A 19606-nucleotide genomic window follows, 5' to 3' on the forward strand; every position below is an offset into this window, starting at 1 on the left:
ACACGCCATTCTCCTGGGACAAGAGGCCTTATAAGAAGAGAGGCCTAGGACAAGAGTGAGCCAGACCTCGTCCCCAGCTGTGGGGACACTTGCCTGAGAAAAACGTTACCAAGCCCTTACCCTTCTATAAAATTCAGAAGTCACAGAAGCTTCTCCAAGCAAAGCCCACAGGCAGCTTAGCACACCAGAGCCTTTAACACTCAAGCAGTTTTCTGAGAAACACTTCACTGTTAAATCAAAGCAACGTACTTGTTCCTTCGTTTTTTTCAAAAGGACAGAAAAAAAATGAACACTCAGTGTGCTGATGTAGATTCTAGTTAGAGGGCTGTCTGGTTTTCGCTTGGTGAGAAAGTCAGCTCAGGTGTTGGTCTCTGTTGAGAATATACATGAGACCCTTACCTGTCCCAAGTTCATGGGGTCAGCCACCACCATGCCCGTCACAGTCAGGCAGGGGTGACTCTGGAGAGCTCCATCCAGGCTCCCTGAACAAAAAAAGCAAACTCTCAGGTCTGCAGCAGATTCTCTGTGTCCTATCACCAGCTCCCTACCTCAGTCCACACACCAGTCTAATCTGATCTTGCCACCTTCATGAAGACTTAATCATTTCCATCCCCTTATCAGATGAATAGGTGGGCATTATTAATTAAATATCCCGCTGCTTCTGTGCCCTTTCCTGCCTTCTTTTCTTTGAATTAAATTTATTTCTTGAGGAGCTTGAAAAAAAAAAATTCATTCTTATGAACTTGTTCTGACTGGAAGCATCTAGAGCAGCTGTGATCAGGTGTGTTGGGAAGGACATCTCCACCCTGTACCAGTGAGAGCTAGCCAATAGGTTCAGCCTCATTCAGAGGCACTGAAATATTTCTCCATGGCACCATGGATTTATTCATTGTTGTTGTTAAGTTTTATTTAGTTTTAACTTTGCTTTTCTTTTTTATCATAGTATTACATATTCGTGCTTAAAAATAAAATAATACAGAAGAATCTATAGTGAAAAACAACAGTCTCTTCCCTCTCCTTCTAACCCATCCCACCCCCAGATGGAGATAACTTTTTGCTCTTTTTACACTTTCTCCTGATATATACCATCATATATGGTAAATCACTAAATAATATGCACATTTCACTGTTTTTAAATGAATTTTTTTCTCATTTATTGTCTTCTTATGACAGACAAAAATTCAGAACTCTTACTTTCCTACCTATTCTACCTCTTCCATTTATATGTGGATTTTATTCTCTATGTCAGTTACCTTTTTACACTTAAATAATATTACAAGTTTTTTCATGTTACGTTAACTACAGAGAGGAACTCTTAACTCCCCAATTTGTAAACTGAGATTAGTCTCCCTCCCTTTCCTACAAGTCCCTTTCCTGTCCCTACCACACAGCAACTTCTGCATCTTTGTTTTTACTTTTGCATCATTGAGGTTGATGGCATTTACACTCTGTCCTGTAATCATAACTAAACCTTCCTTACTTTTCCATAGGTTGATTCTAAAAGATTAAAATCAATAAATAGCATTTACTTTGTCATAAGTAAGTGATTATCTTTTATGATAGAGCTAAGGAGTGCCCTGTGATTGCCATTCTTTTTGTTTCACTTTTTGTTTTCCTGGAGTTTTAAATTGCTTTTGTTTTTTACCTGAAATATTTAATTTTATTACCTCCTCACTCTCCTTTTTTCAAATTCTCTCAGTTATTCTGTTGCATTGCCCTTTTCCCCAAATCTGTGTCTCTGAGTGCCCTGCATAGCCCTGGTATTGTCTGGACTACTCTTTCCAACCTCTACACTAAGGCCATCCTGGGACGTCCCCACATTACTCCCTCATGTTGGAGCAACTGTTTCCTAGATCTCATAGATCATGTGATTTACTCCCTCTTTTGTCTGGAGTGCATTCTCTGGATGATCTACTAAGAAAGGAGTGAGGGAAGTAAATTTTCTGAATTCTTGAATACCTAAACTGTCTCTTTTTTCACACGTTTAAAATTTTAGCTGTATGTAGAATTGTAGTGTTTTTATTAACTCTTTATTCGTCAAAGCTAGAGGGTATAGCTCCATTGCTTCCAGCATTTTGAGATCCTAAAGATAAACCTGATGTTGGTCTGTGATATGGTTTGGCTATGTGCCCCACCCAAATCTCATCTTGAATTGTAGTTCCTATAACCCCCAAGTGTTGTGGGAGGGACCTTGTGGGAGGTAATTGAATCATGGGGGCAGTTACCCCCATGCTGTTCTCTTGATAGTGAATGAGTTCTCATGTGATCCGATGGTTTTATAAGGGGCTTTTTCCCCTTTCCTGGCCTCTTCTCCCTGCCACCATAGGAAGAAGGACAGATTTGCTTTCCCTTCCACCATCATTGTAAGTTTCCTGAGGCTTCTCCAACCCTGCAGAACTGTGACTCAATTAAACCTCTTTCCTTTATAAATTACCCAGTCCCAGGCCGTTTTTATAACAGCATGAGAATAAACTAATACAATCTGATACTTGCTCCTCTGCAAATCACCTTTTCTCTTTCCAAAAGCTTTTTGAATTTTGAAATATGTATGTATGTGTTTTCTTTTCATTTATCACCATTTCATCCACAGACTTTCAGTTGTTCCTTCTGTTTGAACTGCATTTCTGAGTCTCATACGATGCTTTGCCTGGAGCTCTGAGTCCCTACAAATCTCTCTGAGGTTCAAGCTCTGCAGGTGTCCAGGTTGCTGTGCCCTCCAGCCTGACTCATCCCTCATGACCCTTCTATCTACTTTCTGTCTTCCAGAAACATGAAATATCTCAGCCCTCCCCTGTTGTCTTTATTATTGTAGATATATTTTATTTCTTTATTATCATTGCAATTAGGTTTCTGGAGGGAAAGCAAACTAATGTGATACATCTACTAACTTAAATTGGAGACTTCAAGTGTTTTCTTAATAACCATCTTCTTGTTTAAAAAGTAACCTATGCAGTATAGAAAATAATAATCCCTTGTCATTGCACATCACACTACCCATAGGTAACTACTGTGAGAAATCTGATAAGTTATCCTTTGAGATTTCTTTTCTGGAAATATATATTTATTCTTCATTTATTTGGGTTTTTAAAAAATGATTCAGCCATTTTCCCAACACCATCGATCGTGGAAGTCTTCCTTTCCCTACTGATTTGGAATGACATCTTTATAAAGTATAAAATTATCGTACAAACCAGTGTGCATTAAGGATGCCTGTCCACTACTGATGGTTGCATCAGTCAGATGTCAGGTGGTTCCAGAAATATGCTTATTATTAGCAACTTTAAAAAATAAATCTCCTTTCCCTATGCTTCCTTTTTAAAACCACCTATCCATTTCTTCTTATATGCAAACTTCAGAATTATTTTATTTGATGCTCTACTGAAAAGAAATTCATTGGTTCGCTATTAAAATTAAATTCATTTCTTTAACCAATATTAAGTATTTACCATGTGTGAAGCCCTATCTGTGGTGCTAAAAATATAGAAATGAATAAGGTGAGTATGGTCTCTGCTGTTATGAAGCTTAAATATAATAAACTCAATTCTGTCCAAACTCATCACCATTTTAAAAACTTCACTATGTCTTTTCTCTTATTCCAGAAACATAAGTGTTTCTATTCCTTTTTCCTAAATAATATCCTTTTATTTCATCATGTGTAATTCTGCCACCTTTTGTTTTTAGCCTTCTTTTTGCAATTTACTAAATGCTTATGATTCTACAAACTATTTGCCCAGTATTTCTTTATGTTATTTTTATCACTTAAGTTGAATTTATAATCAAATCAATAGTAGTTTAGAACTAGCTATGGATGAACTGATTTTAGTGGTTACTTTTTTTTACATGTTGAGTTTCTAATTTTGAGCCATTAATTTTGAGTTGCCTTCCTAAGTCAGTGTAGAATATATTCAGGTAAAAGATAAGGCCAGGCACAGTGGCCCACACCTGTAATCCCAGCACTTTGGGAGGCCGAGGCTGGAGGATCAGTTGAAGTCAGGAGTTTGAGGCCCACCTGGCCAACAAGGCGAAACCCTGTCTCTACTAAAAATACAAAAATAAGCCGGGCGTGGTGGTGCATGCCTGTAATCTCAGCTACTCAGGAGACTGAGGCAGGAGAATCACTTGAACCCAGGAAGCAGAGGTTGCAGTGAGCTGAGATCGTGCCACTGCACTCTAACCTGGGTGATAGAGTGAGACTCTGCCTCAAAAAACAAAACAAAACAAAAAAAAAGTAGAAGATACACTTTAATACAAAAATATATTTGTTGTTATAAAACACATTGAAATATTAAACATTAAGTATTAGCAATAGACAGATAGGAGGAGAAGCCTCAGATTAGCCTGAATTTTGATGCTTTATCAAAACTTATTTCCTTATTACTAGATTATTGTGGAATTTCTGTTTTCCTAAAACTCAGAGGTTCTAGCACAACATATTTAGATGTTTCATTATTTTCCCTGGAATGTGGGAAATCCCTTTAGTCTTCACATTCCGGTCTTTTTTCCTACACGGAAGTCTCATCCTCTTTGTCTTTGGTTATCGTGTCTCTAGCCACTCTGGTTTCTCTGTAGAACACTACTCTTCTCAGCCGGTAGGAAGGCTCATCTTCTTCTTCCTTATGCCTCCGTGTCACCTTCCTCTGCATTCTAGGAGAGCCTCCCACATTTTCCTCAATTTTCCTGACCCAAATTTTTCTCATTTTAGTTTTAGTTTCCTTGCAGCCCCCTCATCTCACTTTTTGATCTCATCTTGGATTTTTAGAATTCTGTTCTCTTTATTTTTAGTGTGACTTCCCTTTTCTTTATTCTGCACCATTTGACCCTCACAGTTCCACACCCCAGGAAGGAGAACGCCTCCCACACCTGATACCTGGCCACAGACAAAGGGTGAGAGTCACTTTTGACTCTGTGCTCTGACTTTCTAGGTGCTACTGAGCTCTTCTCCGGTGAAAATCTGGAAGACAGTCCAACCCATATGCATCTGGCATGGATCGTCTGGGCTGAGTTGACATTTTTTTTTCTAACAAAGAAAAATTCTGCCTCTCCGAAGCAGAAATCCCTAGGTAGAAGAAGTGAAGCTGTCCTCACTCCTAATACATTTTCCACTTTTCTTAATTTCAAAGCTGTGAGCCCAGACAGCTGCACAGAGAAGTGGAACAGATCTGACTGGATGGCTGGCGTCAGGACCAAGGCCAAGCCTCACTGCCCGGCTGGCATCAGGACCAAGGATTTTTCTTTGACATTCTAAGTAAATTAGTACACACGAAAAATTACAATATTCCTTAACACCCATTTAGCAAAAGTTTGGCTTTCCAAATTTGTGGCTGGTATAAACCCAGCATTTCTGAGGGAAGAATAATACAGTGGGGAAGAGAAAAACCTTTTCCTTCTGCATTCTCATGGCTGGGGCTGTCCTGTTCCCTACACGGAAGAAACTGGGCAAGACCTTGCCTGGTTTCACCAATGCCATCTGTGTTGCAGTTAGAGATTTTCAACATTCATTTCTCATGGCACTGTGACTTTTCATCATTTCTGTGTGTCTTTTTAGACACGATAACACAAAGTCAGTAAAGGTTGTCTCCCTCTGCTGGCCAGGCACCACTGCCTGCTGGAGACCTCTGTCTGAAGAGTCCGTTCTCGATGTGGTATGTGTTGTGCTGTTTGTGACACCCAGGCAGACACTCCCCATAAGGAATCAGAACGTCTGACGTGAGGCTCAGCCTTGGCCCTGACCCCAGCCGTGCAGTGAGGCTCAGCCTTGGCCGTGACCCCAGCCATGCAGTGAGGCTCAGCCTTGGTCCTGACCCCAGCCGTGCAGTGAGGCTCAGCCTTGGCCCCGACGCCAGCCGTGCAGTGAGGCTCGGCCTTGGCCCTGAGACCAGCCGTGCAGTGAGGCTCAGCCTTGGTCCTGACGCCAGCCATCCAGTCAGATCTGTTCCACTTCTTCTCTGTGCAGCTGTCCGGGCTCACAGCTTTGAAATTAAGAAAAGTGGAAAATGTATCAGGAGTGAGGACAGCTTCACTTCTTCTACCTAGGGATTTCTGCTTCAGAGAGGCGTCAGTGAGCAAGTAAATATTTTATTTCCCCTTCCAGCAGCAAAAGTGTGACTACACAACTTATAGAGCAAAAGAATGTCCTTTTTTCCAAAGCGTCACTTCCTCGCGGGGTGCCTACCTTGTCCCCAGAAAGCTGCTAGAACTCCTTCCAGATTGCCCTGTTGGTGGTGATGCTTCACCCTTGTACACCGACTTGATTTTTAGGAAATAACTAAAATGTATTTGGAGCCGGGCGCAGTGGCTCATGCCTGTAATCCCAGCACTTTGGGAGGCCGAGGTGGGTGGATCACTTGAGGTCAGGAGTTCAAGACCAGCCTGGCAACATGGTGAAACCCCATCTCTACTAAAACTACAAAAATTAGCTGGGCGTGTTTGCGGGCGCCTGTAATCCCAGCTATTTGGGAGACTGAGGCTTGAGAATCGCTTGAACCCAGGAGGCGGAGGTTGCAGTGGGCTGAGATCATGCCACTGCACTCCAGCCTGGGCAACAGAGCAAGACTCTGTCTAAAAAACATTAAAAATACAATGTATTTGGCATGAGGCGTAGTCATTGATACAACTCATGGACTTAGGAAATGTTGACTAGAGATGAGATGCTGCTATGCGGGTCATGAGGCAGCGTCAAGCTCCCAGGGCAGGTCAGCAGAAGGGGCCCAAAAGCTTACTGTTAAATGACAACAGGATTAGAAGAGGCACAGAACTGCCCAAAACGTGAGAATCACGGCTTCCTTACGTAGAGGTGGAGCCCTTATGGATGCATGTATGTAAAAAGAAATCTTATTATAGAATCTTTATAAATTCCCTAAATAGTGTTCATTGTTTTGGGTTTTTAAAAATATTTCACATTGTATTTCATCACCATAACATCTCTAAGGTCGCCACCAGGCTTTAAAAATTCATATTACACAAATGAAGAAACTGAGGGTTGAAGCACCGTATAAAGTTAGTTGTAGAACCAAGGCTTTCTCAGGCCTCTGAGGTGAGCCACATTCTGCCCCTCGACCCAGGGATGATCCACGAGGCAGAGTGGGTCCGCATTTAACTGTCCTAATATTTAGTACAATTTTATTTCTCCTCAGTAAAACAGCCTCATATTACAAACTAAGAGAAGGAAGGAAAGAAGGGAGGAAGGGAGGGAGGGAGAAGGAAGGAAGGAGTGAGGGAGGAGAGGAAGGGAGGGAAGAAAGAGATGATCTGGCACTCACTTTATGTAACTGGACATTTTACTTGGGGCTGTGTATTAGTCAGTTCTCACACTGCTAATAAACACATACTCAAGGCCGGGCACAGTGGTCCATGCCTGTAGTCCCAGTATTTTGGGAGGCCGGGGCTGGCAGATTACTTGAGGTTAGGAATTTGAGACCAGCCTGGCCAACATGGTGAAACCCCATCTCTACTAAAAACACAAAAATTAGCTAGGCATGGTGGCACACATCTGTAATCCCAACTACTTGGGAGGCTGAGGCATGAGAATTGCTTGAACCCAGGAGGTGCAGGTTGCAGTGAGCCAAGATTGTGCCACTGCAGTCCAGCCTGGGGAATAAAGTGAGACTGTCTCAAAAAATAATAAAAATAAAAATAAATAAATAAATAAATAAAATAAAGACATACCTGAGACTGGGTAATTTAGAAAGAAAAGAGGTTTCATGGACTCAGTTCCACATGGCTGGGAAGCCTCACAATCATGGTGGAAGACAAAGGAAGAGCAAAGGGGTGTCTTACATGGCAGCAGGCAAGAGAGCATGTGCAGGGAGACTGCCGTTTATAAAACCATCAGATCTCGTGAGAACTTACTCCCTACCATGGGAACAGTATGGGGGGAACCATGCCCATTATTCAATTATCTCCACCTGGCCCCGCCCTTGACATATAGAGATTATTACAATTCAAGGTGAGATTTGGGTGGGAGCATGGCCAAACCATGTCAGGCTCTCAGTAAAGAAACAGTGTGGTTGCTACGTCTAGAAAATAACAAACCACACCAGAGTAACACATCCTTGCCTCCTTCTAAAGCCATGAAGCAGGCTTGTCACTGTGTGTCCATGTTTTGCGGCCAAGAGCTTTAAGCAGGAACAGTACCATGGCTCCGTGGGCCATCTCACTGCTGTTGATGCTGCACACCCCAGCCCCCTGGCTCCATCCAGTCGTTCTCAGCCTAGTGACATTTCCAGCATGATTTGCTCCAGAGGCATCAAGAGAAGGCTTGCATCCATCTCCTTTTCATTTATAACATTTCACTTCCAAATTAAGAAATAGAAAAACTGAGGAGAGTGTGTAGTCATGTTTGGCCTAGGTGAAGATTATTTGTACAAAAGAACACTATAAAAAGCAGAAAGAGGCATAGAATGAATGAATGTTTCCAACAGTTGAGAACAAAAGCAGCATTCTTCCTAATTAGTATGAAGGACATAAGGGGAAGAAATAGTCATTCCAGGAGATCTTACTTTTTCTTTCTTAATTGCATGCAGACAAAATGTGTTTGCTGAGGGAGTAAGTGCAGGGTTCCCTGTGGCTTCGCCACTGCCCCTGACGTGGACATGGAATCTGCAACCACAGTCCCCATCCGGCTCTCGCACACGTCCGTCCCCACAGCTTCTCTTCTGCATCCTCCGGTGTGGACTCAAAGTCCAGTTAAAACATCATTAAAAAATAAAAGTGTTCCATGTGAAGCAAGAGCTAGGCACAGACCTTGAATTATATTTAAGGACAAAAGTGAAATACATTTTTTTCCTATGATTGTAAATAATGGCCAAATCTCATCATTATACATACCTGTCCCCGCCTTTGGGCCATGAAACAGCAAAGCAGGACCTTTGGTGAATGTTGCTGGCAGGATGTGCCACCTTTCAGTGCCAGGGCCAGGATGGAGAGCAGGGGGAGGGCATGGCCCCCGTGGACATGCAGGCCAGGCTCTAGGGCAGGCCAGGCTCTAGGGCGGACCAGTGTGGGGCGCAGATTGTGCAAAGAAAAACAACCATGTTTTGGACATCACAGAAATGGAGCAGGTTGAAAGGCATGACAGCTGGATTACAGCTGAGCGCCCCTCCTATGTTCTTGGGTTGTGTGCCTCCTCACCACCCCAGTCCCCAGGGACTCCCCAAGACCACAGTGGGCAGCTGCAGACCTCCCTTCCGGGTCATGCACCAGCGGCCCCCGTCTCAGGCCCTCACCGGCTTGCCACTGTTCCACTTGTTTGCCACATGGTCCCGATTTAGGTCAAGTTATTAAGAACCTTGATTAACAAGCAGGTGTGGGAAATGGGGGAGATGCGGCACTGGAATCTCCTGGTTAACTGAGGCTCCAGCCAAGGCACCTAGCTACTTAGTCCTTTCTGTTAAAATAATTATTAAGTGTAGTGAGGTCCCTCTCCCACTCGCCAGGAATTGTCTAGTGAATGTACTGCTGTCTTTAGTGATAAAAGATCTTGTAAGACCACAAAGTAATCATTCTGAACAGTAGATCTCATTATAGATAGAGAAGGGGTGAGTGATTGAACGCGCATTAGCTGGCTTCTAGAACATTCTGGGATTCACCTGGGAATAGTCTTTTTGGGACATTAATTTTCTGAACACTTTCTTCTTCCTCTTAAATGTAAAATTGTATTTTTTTAATCTAGTTTTTGGAGGGTTCTGCGTGACTGGATGAATTCCCAGAAGCCCCAGTACCCCTTGGGCTAAGTAGAGAGCGGCACAGAGCCTGTGGTAGTTTCAAGTTTGGGCAGAATCAGGCGCATGACCCTTAAGATATCAAACCAAGTTTGCCTGAAGCCCAGAGCCATGAACCAATTTCCCTAATTAGCTAGAGAGTGTCCCTGGGTATTTTATCTTTAAGGAGGAGGAATTAGAGAATGGAGCCTTCAACAGCCCAGGCTGGGATGCTTTTCACCCTGTGTCACTCTTTGGGGCCTCCCACCAGCCCTTTTCAGGTTCTTTCTCTGTCCTGCCTCCCCGGACCCCTCGCTGTCCCCATCAGGTGGTTAGTTGTGCGTTTGTCTGGTACTGCGGTGTGAAAGTCAAGGCATCAGCTGGAGAGACGTGACCTCAAAACCCACGGAGCACCCCCACGCCCCTCACCCCCAGGGCAACCACACGCAGTGACAGGCAACTCCCAGTGCCTTTGGGTTTATGTAGCACGAGGTAGTGCCTGGGCGGCCCCTCCGAGTCCCGCGTCCGTGCAGATTCTTGATAAACCGGATTTCAGAAGCTCGCAGGCTGGCTGTGTCACCGCTCGCTCCGGCCCCCGGCTCCCGTGTCCGGGGCTGGGGTCGGGGGTGCCCTGGCTTCCGTCGCGCGGGGGTCCTGCCAAGCTACTCATGCTGTGTTTGGCGTTTCCAGGGAGTACTACATCACCATGGTGAAGTGGGCCACCAGCACCAAGGTCGCCGTGACCTGGCTGAACCGGGCGCAGAACGTGTCCATCCTCACCCTCTGCGACGCCACCACGGGGGTCTGCACAAAGGTACGCGGGCTGTGGGGTGGCGGGAGGCGGAACGGGTGAACAACCAATAGCCAGACGCGCCCTAGGTGGCGCCAGAGTCGTCTCAGCCCTCGGGCCTGGGACGTGGGGACCGGCCGCCGAGCTGCTGCGGGGAGCCTGCGGCACAGTCCCGGCTCCGGCGCGGCTGCCACCTCGTGGCTGATGCAGGTGCTGCCGCAGACCCGGCCGAACCCCTCCGTGAATTGCCAGAGTCACCCCGTGCCTGGCACCTGGACGCCGTCCACTGTTCACTGAGTGTCGCTCCCTTTATCCGCGCTCACCGCTGTCACCTAAGTGAGCGTCCTCGCTGCAGCTGATGCTCGGAGAGGAGGGGCCCTGCCTTTCGCCAGACCCCGCCGACAGCCTCCCCCAGCGGGCTCCAGGCGTGCGTCCCTCCGCAGGTCCTGGTGGGGCCAGCCATGTTTCTAGGAGCCTCAGGCTGATTCAATGTGTAATGAGAGGAGGTAAACGTAGGGGAAAGAAAATTAAAACGCTCACAGTAAACAAAGGAAAAATCAAGTCTAAGAGAGGCCGCCCGGGTGGAGCAGGCAGGCGGCCCACTGCGCTCACCCACGGCCCCATGGGATGGGACCTCCCCACCCTACACTGCTCCATCAGGGCCCCCAGAAGCAGGTCCCCTTGTGGCGGGTTTTGTAAAAATCAAATAAAATCGATTAATACATTCAGGCAGATCTTTCAGAAAGTCCTTTTTGATCTTAAGTTTCTATCTCCCAGCTGAGGGGGGCCAAGGCTTGCAGGCATGTTTTCTCGAGATGCTCCTAACGCAGCAGCTGTCGCTGTGATCCTAAGCACTGTGATTCCTTTCTAAGGTGGTCAGTCTTGTGTGACCTTTTATCTAAGCTGGGGTGGATTCCAGGCTATTCTGATGAGCTTGCTTGAGGGGAAGGAAGGAATGAGAGGACACAAAGCAGGCAGCTAAAAATGGCTTGTAATCTGCAACTTCTCCATGCCCCTGAGCCTTGAGTGTCAGCGGCAGATTCTGCTTCCTGCTATAACCCATGACAGAGGCCTGCTCCAGGGGCCCAGAGGTCCAGTCTGCGCAAGCACCAGGCCCACGGCACCTCCGAATGACACATGTGTGCTACACAGCTTGAGTTTGGTGTCTGGGGTTTTGTGTTTCTTTTGTTTGCACCTTTCCACAGACCACTGTGAGACCTACTTTTCCTATATGCTTTAGCCCCTTTGAAAGGGTTTCTGGTCCACCAGGAGTGTTACTCACTGTTCCAGAATGGGATCTGGACACAATGTCCACACATTCTGACTCAGTGTAGCCTGAGGTTCACTGTTAGATGGACACATGCCCGGCCAGTGCTGACCGCCCCCTGGTACACACGCCATCTTCCTCCAGAGGGTTCTTTCCCGCCACGCGTTTGTCCTTGTTGCTAGGGATAGTGACATTTTCTCATTCGAGGACACTTGTGTTCGGCTCCGAGCCACACACGAGACAAACAGGAGAGCTTGGGATTGCCTCCTCCTGGATCTGCCATGGCAGCCGTGCGATGCTTGTGCAGCAACCGTGTAGGTGAAGCCAAATTGTTTTCTGCACTGTTGGTTGCAGACACAATATATGGGGGGAAAAAAACCCTCTTGTCTAATGCTCTTATTTCATTTCAGAAACACGAGGATGAAAGTGAGGCCTGGCTCCACAGACAGGTAACTACTGCACATCCGCGTCCCCACCATCACCTCCACCTGATCCACCCCAGGGCTGGCTCTCAGAGCTTGGACAACTGTAGAACGGCTTCTCAGAGTAAATTGCACAGGGCTCCCCAGGCAGAAACAGATGGTGTGCTGGCTCTGCTCACAGTGCCTCCCATTCTCCAGGGCAGCCCAGAGAGCTCCCAGAGAATGTGAGTTCTAGGGAGGGCCGTGTGAAAATCATAGCTCCTCAGAGCATGCAATGTTTGGTGAGACCTCAGCTTGCAGTTAGATGCCAGCACCTTGGTAAATTGAAAATGAAGAGTCCATCAAAGGTGGCTTGACATAATCTACTATAGTGAAAGGGTGGAAAAGTGGTGGATATCCCTGTTTATTGCCAGGGGTGGTTTTGTTGGTGTCTCATTTGGAGTCACCTCCTCTGTGATTCCGTAAGGCCCGTCCTCAGGGACATAACTGCAAACCCTCCTGGGGGAGTCTTCATCCCTAACTCGGATGAAGGAACACACATTAAAACAGACTCTAGGAACTTGAGACCAAAAGAGATCAGGAGAAGCCTAAGCAAATCATTCTGAGACAATTTTTCTAAATTAAACTTGCACAAAAAGTATCCGTATTTTCTTTCTTCAAGACTTTTTGTCTCATTCCACACTCTGACACTAAGAAGAACAGGTGAAAAAGCTTTGGAAGCTTCCTGTCTCCTTATCCTTCCTAAGGGGATGAAAGTTGTCTTAAAGACTGTAGGGAAAGTCAAACCAGACTTGAGTCTCATGAATTATGGTAGAGACACAGGTATGCTTCTTCATCGATATGGTATATCCTATTTATGGAAAATGACTGAAGCTGGACACAACTATCATCATGGCTCTCCAAGAACATTCCAGCACTATAGCTGCCAGGCTACTGCTTCTGCCTACGGAGTCAGGAATATAAATATCTCAGAAGTCAGAGCCTCATCAATGGACGGGCTACTCTGAAATGTATCCTGTTTCTGTTCTGTGCCAATCTCATTCACAAGAGGAATGGCTCCACATGGCCACTTTCATTTTGCATGTCCCAATTTGGGTACCAAGTTCAAGCCAAGAAGATATTGGGAAGAGGGAAGACTTAGGGAACCCTCAAACATTAGCATGCTGGAAATTTCTTGAATGCCGACGGAACCAAATATATAAGCATACATATCAAAAATAGTATTATGATGTTCATCTCACATCAGACAAATTGTCAGAGAGATTATAATGAAAGGATCATTTTGTAAACTCCATTATCTATATATCACGTATTCAACGAATATTTATGGATCTTACCAGGCACCATGATAGGCTGTGGATTTCAAAAAATAAGTCGGCTACTATCACTGAGCCCACGTTGTGGTGTGTGTCAGAATTTTATTCCTTCTTATGACTGAATAATATTCCAGAATATGTATGTAGTATATATCCTGGAATATTATACATATATATGTGTGAGTGTTATATGTATATATACATATATATACACACAATATAATACACATACTGGAATATTATTCAGCCATAAGAAGAACTGAAATAATATTCCAGTATATACCGGTTTGTTTGTCTGTTGATAGACATTTGGGTAGTGTCTACCTTTTGGCTGTTGTGAATAGCACATCTAATAGCAGACACAAAAGGCTACCTTATCGTGCAATTCCATCAATATAACATAACTAGAATAAATACACTCATAGAAACAAAAAGCTGATCAGTGGTGTCCCAAGGCCGGGGGCAGTATGGAGAGGAACAGGTTAATGAGCAGGGGTTCACTTTGGGGTGGTGGAAATGTTTTGAAACTAGATAGAGGTGGTGGCTGCACAGCATTGTGAATAGACTAAATGCCACTCAATTGTTCACTTTTATTAATATGTTTTCTTTAGTGTTATGGGAATTTTACCTCAACAATTTTTTAAAACATGAATAAGCTAGAGCATGAGCTCTCAAAGATGATACATCCTAGACGGGGAGATGAGACGTTCGTGTCACGCCCATCATGCGGGACACGAAGGTGATCCTCAGACACTGAGAAGCAGGGCTGAGGTATTAGGGTGTTGGTGGGAGTGGGAGCCGGGAAAAGCGTGGTGGGCACGGAGCAGGTGGCCCTATGCCAGGCCCACTTTGTGTTTGAACAGGAGGAGGTGAGGGACGTGCTTAAAAGAGCAGACTAACGTGATTCTTTGTTGGGGGCATGGAGGCTGTGGGAAAGCAAGGTGGATGTGCCCATTCTGTTTCCCTGTCCCCGTCAAGAGGCATTCTCATGGGGGGAGCTGGCTTCCCGGCTGGTCACCTCCGGTTCTGCCCTCTGGTGGACAGCAGAGTACATGGTCCCTGAGGCCCATGTGGGGCCATGGTTCTGTCCTCCAGCACTCACTTCATCAGCTCTGCAGAGTGGCTACAGAGCCGAGGTCATCAGCAGGACTTTCCTGTGTTAGTGGTTGTGTGTCTCGTCCATGTGAGAACGGCCACCCGAGTGCCTCATCGTCCGTGTGAGAACGGCCACCCGAGTGCCTCATCGTCCGTGTGAGAACGGCCACCCGAGTGCCTCATCGTCCGTGTGAGAACGGCCACCCGAGTGTCTCATCGTCCGTGTGAGAACGGCCACCCGAGTGCCTCATCGTCCGTGTGAGAACGGCCACCCGAGTGCCTCATCGTCCGTGTGAGAACGGCCACCCGAGTGCCTCATCGTCCGTGTGAGAACGGCCACCCGAGTGCCTCATCGTCCGTGTGAGAACGGCCACCCGAGTGCCTCATCGTCCGTGTGAGAACGGCCACCCGAGTGCCTCATCGTCCGTGTGAGAACGGCCACCCGAGTGCCTCATCGTCCGTGTGAGAACGGCCACCCGAGTGCCTCATCGTCCGTGTGAGAACGGCCACCCGAGTGCCTCATCGTCCGTGTGAGAACGGCCACCCGAGTGTCTCATCGTCCGTGTGAGAACGGCCACCCGAGTGTCTCATCGTCCGTGTGAGAACAGCTACCCAAGTACAGGGTAAGACAGCCTGAGTGGGATTCCAGAAACCAGATCCTTCCAAGCAGAATCCAGTCAACACTTAAAAGGTAGCATGAATTAAAATAATTCTTACTGTTTTCAAATGTAAAGTTTAAAGCATTTACTAAGTGCACAGCTAAATTTTAAAAATAGCTGCTTAAATATATGCAATGCTGTCATGAGTTGGAAACGTAAGGTTCTGTGACAGGTGTGTTTTCCTGGGATGGAGCGTCCCTGGGTCAGGTGGGCCCATCAGCTGCAGTTGTGATTGCGACACTGGGTTAGGGGCACCCCGCCCACGGCAGCAGTTGGGAAGCCAGGATGCCTCTGAAGACCCTACAGGTTGAGAGTCTGCACCTGTGAAGATCACAGCTCCATGGTCTGCAGGAAGATTTACTTTCAAACAGTTTCTCATGGCATTGTTTTTTTCGTAAGGGAATTTCATGGACCCTATTTTTCAAAAATAATCCATAATGTTTCTGCATCCCTCAAGATACTGTGAGATCCTGGAGAACAACTTAGTAACTTTTTGAGGCTGGACCTGCCACCGGCTGCCAGTGAAGCCATTGACAGCTGCTTCAGACAGAGCCTAAGGGGGTTTTCCTGGGAAGGCTACGGGCACGAGTGAGGGAGACACACGGAGGCCGCATGCCCTCTACCCATCCATCTCCAATGGGTCACAGAAGCTTGCCCCAGCTGGCCCAGAAGACACTGGCATCTGGAAAGTCCTGCAGACCTCAGGGAGACCTGACCTGCTTAGGTCCACCGGTCTTCTGAGGACACAATGCAAGAACAGAGGTGAGCTGTAGCGAGCCTGCTAATTTTGTGTCATCTGAGCTGTTCATCTTCCTGTCTTCTCTGCCCAACTCCTTCCTGGAATCCTCAGTATGGTCACCCGTAGAGATTCTGCATGAGCTAAAAAGCAGAGGCAAATGCATGTGTGGAGACCCACCAAATTCCCTCTCCTCTGGGAATATTCGAGAAACAGGCAATCCCCTCTGCCACATACACGCTCTGTCACTGCTGCCCTGACCCTGCAAAGTCAGTCCTGATGCAGACCCAGGAGGATCCTCTGCCAGAACCATCTGCATTTGCCGGAGAGCCCCAGAGCCTATTGTTTTGGTTGAAGGATTGGTTCTGTGGATCAATTTCTGACTGTCTTTCCTCTTTAATCGGAATTTTGGTTTTGCGATTTCAAAAGTTGGGCTGGGGAGGGGGGGTTGGACAAAATTATTATTTCTGAACCATGGGGAAAAAACCTGGCAAAAATGCTACAAATGGCTCCCAAAGAAGCTCTTATCAGTCAAAAGGGCTCCTTCGTGAGTGGAGTTGAGGAAACCAGGCATGTGTGTGATAAACTCTGTCATCCTGGGAGACTAGAAACGCTTCCCCCAAAATCAAATGAGAGAGAGAGTCAGGATAAAATCCAGGTCCCTGGTCAACAATCGTTACACTTTGTTACTAAATATACATTTACCACGTGAGACACCGGGTCTCAGAGAGACTCAGAGGCTTCACCTGCATTCCAGGGAATGTTTCCAAGACAAGGTAGTGATGGCGTCACAACAGTGGAGGCCTTCTCATTATGAAAACAATGCTTCTGGCCAGAATTAATTATTTATTACATTTATTAAGAATATTTCTCTCTGCCAAACATGCAAACATTTCCCCCAGAAAACTGAGGCAATATAGCCCTACCCACCCCGCAGTTGGCAAATAGAAGTGCATTCTAAAAGCCAAATTAACCGCTGGTTTTCCCATTTCCTCTGCTTTTAAATACCATGCTTCCAACTCTAAATAGAAAAATAAATGTTTGCAGATTAAAGGTTTCATTTTATTGCAGATATTCATGAAGATTAAATGTCATTTTAATCACATGTTAGTTTATTTCTCGGGGTATATTGTATCTGCATGGGTTCATTCACTGTAGGGAAATGAGTTTTCCTTGTGCCAGCTGGGGTTTATTTACCATTTGTTCTCATCCCTGCGTTAGTGTGAAGCTCCTTGAGTCAGAAAATACATCTCGTAACTAATTGGTGTTCACGGATGGAAACTTTCAGACTTGGGCTTCAGAGAGGCCAGGGTACCGCGGCAGCAAAATCCCTTTCACCCATCAAAGCGACGGCCACCCCGCGGGCTGGTGGAAGACTGAGCCCCCTGGCTGTTCACTGTCTGGAGACTAGGCAGAGACGGTGGCGACACCTGCCCTAAATCCAACCCGGAACTCTTCCCCCAGGGAAAACTGGGCATGCTGATTCTGTTTCCAGGGAAAAGTGACAGTAGATCCAAGCAAAATGTTGTCATCCAGTATGGCCTGAGGTGGAGCACATCCCTGGGACTGCTGTGCCTTCCCACCTGCATTTTAGAATCCATGGCATTTGTCCTTGTGTTTCTTTTCTTTTTTTTTTTTCTTGCCTTCTTGATGGGCTATTCAGTGTGAGATCAATTGTATTAAATAAGGAGAAAAGACAGGATTGAAAGGATAGATTTTGCTTTTAGGCAAAATCTCGCTTGTGATTGTTGAGAATTATGTTTTTTTCTGATATATAATAAATGCCACTGGAGAAATCTCACAATACACCCTGGTTTCAATGGGCAATAATTCGAGGGGGAAGAACCCCCTTTTGAGTTTTGAGAGCCGAGTTCCTGTTCTCGCTGGTGAGCTTGGCATGCACACAGGGCTGGTCTTTGTCTCGGCGCTGTGTAGACTGACGGATGCCTTTTTATTTGCCACTGCTGAAGCTATAGCCTCTTAATTCCTTGTTCTTCTTTTAGAAAACAGAACAGTTGACTCATGATTCCCAAGGAAAGTGACGGCCTCACCGAGCACTTATTATTTCAACTGTACCTTTCCTTAGAAATCACACATAAAATGTATCTCAGGGTGTATTTTATCCTGGTTCAACCTCTTCAGAATAAATGATGTTTTAGTTGTGGTTTCATCCGTGGCCTTTGTCCACAGAATGAAGAACCCGTGTTCTCCAAGGATGGCCGAAAGTTTTTCTTCATCAGAGCGATCCCCCAGGGAGGACGAGGGAAATTCTATCACATCACAGTGTCCTCGTCCCAGGTAAGTCCTGCTAGTTTCCAAAACTGAACTAGAAACTAGCCTGCTAGAGGCCGTGGGGTAACAGCCTCTAGGGCTGGGCACACCTGCATTTTCAAGGACCTCGAGGAAACTGAAAGTGACTCCCAAAGGTGGCACAGAGCATGGCGCTGGTGAGTGCAGAGGTTCCCATCAGGTCTGGTAGAGCCTTGCTCTATCTGGTCGTGTGTGAGAATGTGAATGACGCTTCTGCCAAGGTCAGCAGAGACCCAGGGGTCCCCTGTTCAGTGTAAGGCTGAGGACGTTGGAGGACCATCTGTGCTGGAGGTCCTTTCCTTCTCCCTCTGCTGGGGGTCTCCTTAACATACTCCCCCAGAGGCATGGCTCCATGCACTCAACGTCCCTCAGGGGTCCAGCCTCCCACACTGCCCCATCTTCATCCAGAGCTAGATGCAGGTATTATTTTATTATGTGACTGCTACCAGTCATCACTCACTGGTTCTGGGGTGTGGCAAGTTAGGAACGGAGCATCCCTGGGTAGGGAACCTCAGAGATTAATATAGATGAATTTAGGACCAAAAGTAGATATCCCAGGGTCAGCGTCTCCTGCAGAGGTCACCTCAAGGAGCCTCACGCCTGCAGGACGGGGCTGCCATGATGTTGACTTTGGGGGATTCTGCCCTGAGGAAGAAGGGAAGCATGATCTTGGAGCTCCTTAGTTTTGGAGGCAGTCTAAAGTTATTTGGGATCAGGGTAGATGAATGAAATTTGATTAGAGAAAAGGTTAATCACAAATATTCTATGGCTATAACGTAGAAGGCTCGTATTTATGATGAGGCCCCAAAGGCAATTTCAAAAGAAAGAAATCCAAGAGCATCCCGACTAAGAGCAGCTTTGATGGAATCGGGGTGGGGGCTGCGGAACTCCTGGGATGGCAATGGCGTCTCTCGGAGGTTCAGGTGCAATTTGTTCTCAGTGCACTTCATGGCACAACTGATAGAATGTCTGCAAGCTGTTGCCTTTGCTTTTTCCTATGGTCTTCCTTCTACCACCCTACATTATTTTGTTTACTATTTTACACCACTTACATCAAGATTTTAAAGTGCTGCTCTGGTGGGGTGGCTCACACCTGTAATCCCAGCACTTTGGGAGGCCAAGGCAGGTGGATTACCTGAGGTCAAGAGTTCAAGACCAGACTGGCCAACATGGTGAAACAAAAATTAGCTGGGCATGGTGGCACATGCCTGTAGTCCCAGATACTTGGGAGGCTGAAGCAGGAGAATTGCTTGAACCCAGGAGGTAGAGGCTGCAGTAGGCTGAGATCATGCCCCTGCACTCCAGCCTGGGTG

General features: G+C 46.2%; 1 protein-coding gene across 5 annotated transcripts in view; it reads left to right on the top strand.

Moving 5' to 3' along the window:
• DPP6 (dipeptidyl peptidase like 6) overlaps positions 1 to 19606 on the top strand; it is a 1156796-nt gene that overhangs the window by 1042406 nt on the left and 94784 nt on the right. For all 5 annotated transcript variants that reach the window (XM_073009533.1, XM_073009535.1, XM_073009532.1 and 2 more), the window contains exons 11-13: positions 10389 to 10512; positions 12166 to 12204; positions 18174 to 18281. In XM_073009533.1, coding sequence (XP_072865634.1) covers positions 10389 to 10512; positions 12166 to 12204; positions 18174 to 18281 — 271 coding nt within the window. The remainder of the gene's footprint in view (positions 1 to 10388; positions 10513 to 12165; positions 12205 to 18173; positions 18282 to 19606) is intronic.

Source organism: Chlorocebus sabaeus, chromosome 21, assembly GCF_047675955.1.
Source record: "Chlorocebus sabaeus isolate Y175 chromosome 21, mChlSab1.0.hap1, whole genome shotgun sequence".
NCBI lineage: Eukaryota > Metazoa > Chordata > Mammalia > Primates > Cercopithecidae > Chlorocebus > Chlorocebus sabaeus.